At 40.8% G+C, this 4,540-nt stretch overlaps 1 protein-coding gene across 1 annotated transcript in view; it reads left to right on the forward strand.

Moving 5' to 3' along the window:
- Nucleotides 1-4,540, forward strand: part of LOC106877791 (uncharacterized) — a 12,710-nt gene that overhangs the window by 4,908 nt on the left and 3,262 nt on the right. The window contains exons 3-5 of the mRNA XM_014926805.2: nucleotides 662-807; nucleotides 1,364-2,005; nucleotides 3,148-3,440. Of these exons, the coding sequence (XP_014782291.1) occupies nucleotides 662-807; nucleotides 1,364-2,005; nucleotides 3,148-3,440 (1,081 nt within the window). The remainder of the gene's footprint in view (nucleotides 1-661; nucleotides 808-1,363; nucleotides 2,006-3,147; nucleotides 3,441-4,540) is intronic.

The following is a 4,540-nucleotide window of genomic DNA, read 5'->3' on the forward strand; positions in this document are numbered from 1 at the left end:
TACATATATATCATCATCATCATCATCATCATCGTTTAATGTCCGCTTTCCATGCTAGCATGGGTTGGACGATTTGACTGAGGACTGATGAAACTGGATGGCAACACCAGGCTCCAGTCTGATTTGGCAGAGTTTCTACAGCTGGATGCCCTTCCTAACAATAACCACTCCGAGAGTGTAGTGGGTGCTTTTACGTGTCACCCACACGAAGGCCAGTCAGGCGGTACTGGCAACGGCCATGCTCAAAATGGTGTATATAATCATCATCATTTTGACGTCCAGTTTTTCATGCATGTATAGATCAGATGGAATTAGTTGAGGCAGATCATCCACCACCGCCAATGTCCGTCCTGGTGCCCCAATCCTCACCTGTTTCCAAGTCATGTCATATTTTCCCATGCCAAGACGTTTTTCACAGGGAACTAAAAACAAACAACATTGCTCATATGATGCTTGCTTATTGTGGTATTTAATTTACAGTCTGAGTTCAAATACTACTGAGGTCAGTGTCATGCTTCGTTCTTTCAGAGTCAATAAAAGTGAAGTACCAGTTAAATAATGTGGCCAATGGTATTGACTATTCCCTTCCCCCAAATTTCAGAATCCCTTGTGCTTATATTCGAGGCAGTTATTACTAACTGGGGTTATTTTTATCTTTCAGCCATGCCAAACGGAAGATGGATGATTTGTCCTTTTTTGGCGGTTTCCTTCACCTGTGTTATGGCCCCGAATATGAAACTGTGGCTGAGACACGGCAAAAACTACAAGACAGGCGGAGAATTATTGCATTGAAAACTAAGAAATCTGGTCAGTTTTCCTTTTGTTGTTCTTCAAATTTTGATAAACAGTATTTTAATATTGTCTATATATATATATATATACATACACACATATATATAGCATATATATATATATACACACACATACACACATATACACATACATACACATATACGTACATACATACATACATACATATATATATGTGTGTGTGTGTGTATACACATACATATATTTATATATATATATATACACAAACATATATATATACATATATATTTACAAACAATATACAATGCTTCAAACGAACTACAATACTCTCCTATATATATATATATATATATATATATATATATATATATATATATATATATACATATATTTGAAGAAAAGCAACACAAATTCAATTGTTGCTTTTCTTCAAATTTTATTCACCAAATCTCTTGATTCTGATTTTGGTTTTTACCCTACCAAATTCTGGTGCCTCAAACATTTTAAGTACCATATTTAATCTTTTGATTAAATCTATATTGTTATATATACATATATATATATTTATATATGGATGATTATTTATTTGCAGAAGAGGAAACAAGAAGAAAGAGGGTGGGAGAAAACTCTGTTGTGAGGAGTGTGGGTGTGGCGAAGTCACCAAAAATGGCCCCTTCACAATTGCAGCAGCAACGTGCAGGACCCACAACCAACACCTTGGACACACCTTCAATACCATTGCCATGTTTTAATGTCCCACCTCCAACTTTGTCCTTACCACCACCACCACCATCATCATCAACACATCTTCCACCACCTCCATCACTATCACCATTGTTGTCAATACCACCACCACCACCATCACCATTGTTGTCAATACCACCACCACCACCATTAACCAATGATAGTTTGATCAATTCTTACAACAACCCCCGTCCCTTGGCCCGTATGCCACTGTCTCTCCATTCTAAGACAACTAGGGCACCAGAGCAACTGTGGCTGGAGCCTCCACCACAGTATTGTAGCTCTGCTCAAAGTAATAGCAACAATTCTTCCAGTGCTGCCAGTTTTGCCAAAGTTCCTTCTGCTCAAGCTATTTTCCCACCAAACTTCGATGCCAGAATCCACGTCAACACGGATTTGGTGAAATTACTTCCACGCCAAACCAAAATGAAGTTAATGTCGGATATAAAGAAACCTCAGGCTGAAGACAAACACCTGAATAAATCAACAGGTAAGTGGTTCAAGCGAATACCTTTCTTTCTTTAATTTGATTTTCAATATTTTTACTATGAACAGGGCAGTGAGCTGGCAGAATTGTTAGCATGCTGGGTAAAATTCTTCGTGGCATTTTGTCCATAGTCTTTACTTTCTTTTCTCTCCTTTACTTGTTGCAGTCATTTGACTGTGGCCATGCTGGAGCACCGCCTTTTAGTCGAGCAAATCGACCCCCGGGACTTATTCTTTGTAAGCCCAGTACTTATTCTATCGGTCTCTTTTGCTGAACTGCTAAGTGACGGGGGACATAAACCTGTGCAGTGACATGGAAAAGCACCTGTGTGACATCATGTAAAAACGCCCGTGCAGTGCCACGCTAAACCACCCATGCGGTGCCATGTATCTAGGACACTAAGGGCATCCAGCTGTAGAAACCATACCTAATGAGATGAGTCTGGTGTAGCCCCCTGCCCCCACCAGCTTGCCAGCTCTGGTCAAACAGTCCAACCCATACCAGCATGGACAACGAACGTTAAATGATGATGACGATAGATGCAGGAAAGGAATGAGGTAGCAGACCTTGCTGTATAGAAAACTGCAAAAGACTAGCTGCCTGTCCCTGAGGAAGAGTCGTCCTTTATCCACTTCATGACACAGTAACAGGGGCTGAACATCATCCCTCTGGATCCTTATGATTTATCTTTTATCTTCTATCTCTTGTTTGCTTCGGTCATTTTGACTGCAGCCATGCTGGGGCACCACCTTGAAGGGGTTTTTTAATCAAGCAAATCGACCCCCAGGACTTATTTTTTAAGCCTAGTACTTATTCTATTGGTCTCTTTCACAGGGACATAAACATACTGACACCAGTTATCAGCCATATTCAGCCCAAGTAGCCTACCTGCCTCTCGCACCATCCCTACAATATCTGTTGAAGAATAAACAGTAATCTCTTCAAAATCTCAAAGCTACATGATAATGCTAGATTCATTTAAAACATGTGAATAAATAAGCATTTCATTGGACAAAGTAATGTGACACTGAAGGGTTAAAATCCTCACAAACAGATGTTCATTACTAACTGGTTGTAGATATCTTTCTGCTGTAAATCATGTCATGTGACTACATGAAACTAATTAATTTTTCATTTCCATTCAGCCCCAAGTAACTCCACATCCACCAGTAAAATTAGCGAGGACAAATCTGACCTCGTTATTCGAGAGTTCAAACCCTCAACATGTCCCAAGTTTGTCCCTCGACAAGCTGTGTCTCTCAAGACAAACAAGAAGCTTGTTGAGAAGGACAACCTAAACAAGGCCATTCGGTCAAGTGCTTTAATACTGGGCGATATTCAGGGACCTGACAGGCCACCCCATTTGACGCCTGTTAACAAGGAAATTCAAAAGTCAATGGAAGAGACAAGGAAGGAAATCAGAAAGCGTGTTCTACAGGTAAGTCAACTTTTTCCCGTTATTTATCTTCCTTGTCTTATAAACTGTTGAGCATGCATCAATGATTCACTTGGGAGAAGGCATGAATGTCTCAACATCACTATATATTTAATATTGTATACATATGTTTCTTTATCAGTGTGGGACGTATAAAGTATAGTCTGGGTACGGTGCAGTAGTGTGGGTATGTTGTATGGGGTACAACGCACGGCAGGTTATAAACAACCTTAGCTGGACTTGTACCTTGGAGAGGAACTAAGTGCGATCCCATAGTCATTCGTAACAAAGGGGTTCTTTACCCGTTACCCTATGTATGTCCAAAGGTTTGGTAGGGGTTAATTGTGTAGAGTTAGGGTCAGTTGTTTGGGATGATGATGCTGGTGGTGGTGGTAGATGGAGTAATAGTTGTGGTGGTGGTAGTAGTAGTAGCAGTAATAGTAACGTCAGTGGTGGTTGCAGCAGTTGTGGTAAAGGTTGTAGTAGAGCAGTGGTGGTGTTGGTTGTCTTAGCAACTGCATCAATCATAATTCTTATATTTGTATTAAGTTCTGAGGTGGTGGTAAGTTGTGGTGGTGGTGGTGGTGGTAGAGGTGGTGATAGTGGTAGTAGTAGTAGTAGTGTGGTGGTGGTGCTGGTAGTAGTAGTTGTGGTGGTAGTAGTGGTGTAGCAGTGATGGTGGTGGTAGTAGTAGTAGTAACGGTGGTGATGTGGTAATAGTACTAGTGGTGGTACAGGTAGTAGTAGTAGCAGTGGTGATGATGAAATTAGTAGTGGTGGTGTTTGTATAGGAATAGTTCCAGTGGTAGTTGTTGTATAGTCCCAGGTAAAAACCTTGACTGAGCTGACCTATAATGAAAGACCTTCCAGCCATGACCATCCTATTTTGGTTTCCTTTGTGCAGGGAATCCACAGCTTCATTGTCTAACATTTCCTCTGCCCCCCCCTCTCCCTCACTTTCTTTTTAAGTTGAAAGGTTTTGATTTGAGGGAAATTCAGCTGCTATTTCTAGCAGACTGAACGACCCCATATAGGCTCCCCCTGGTTGGAGTTGTGGTTGTAGTGAAGGTGGTGTTGGCAGTGATGATAGTAGTGGTGGTGGT

This window comes from Octopus bimaculoides, chromosome 18, assembly GCF_001194135.2.
Source record: "Octopus bimaculoides isolate UCB-OBI-ISO-001 chromosome 18, ASM119413v2, whole genome shotgun sequence".
Taxonomy (NCBI): Eukaryota; Metazoa; Mollusca; class Cephalopoda; order Octopoda; family Octopodidae; genus Octopus; species Octopus bimaculoides.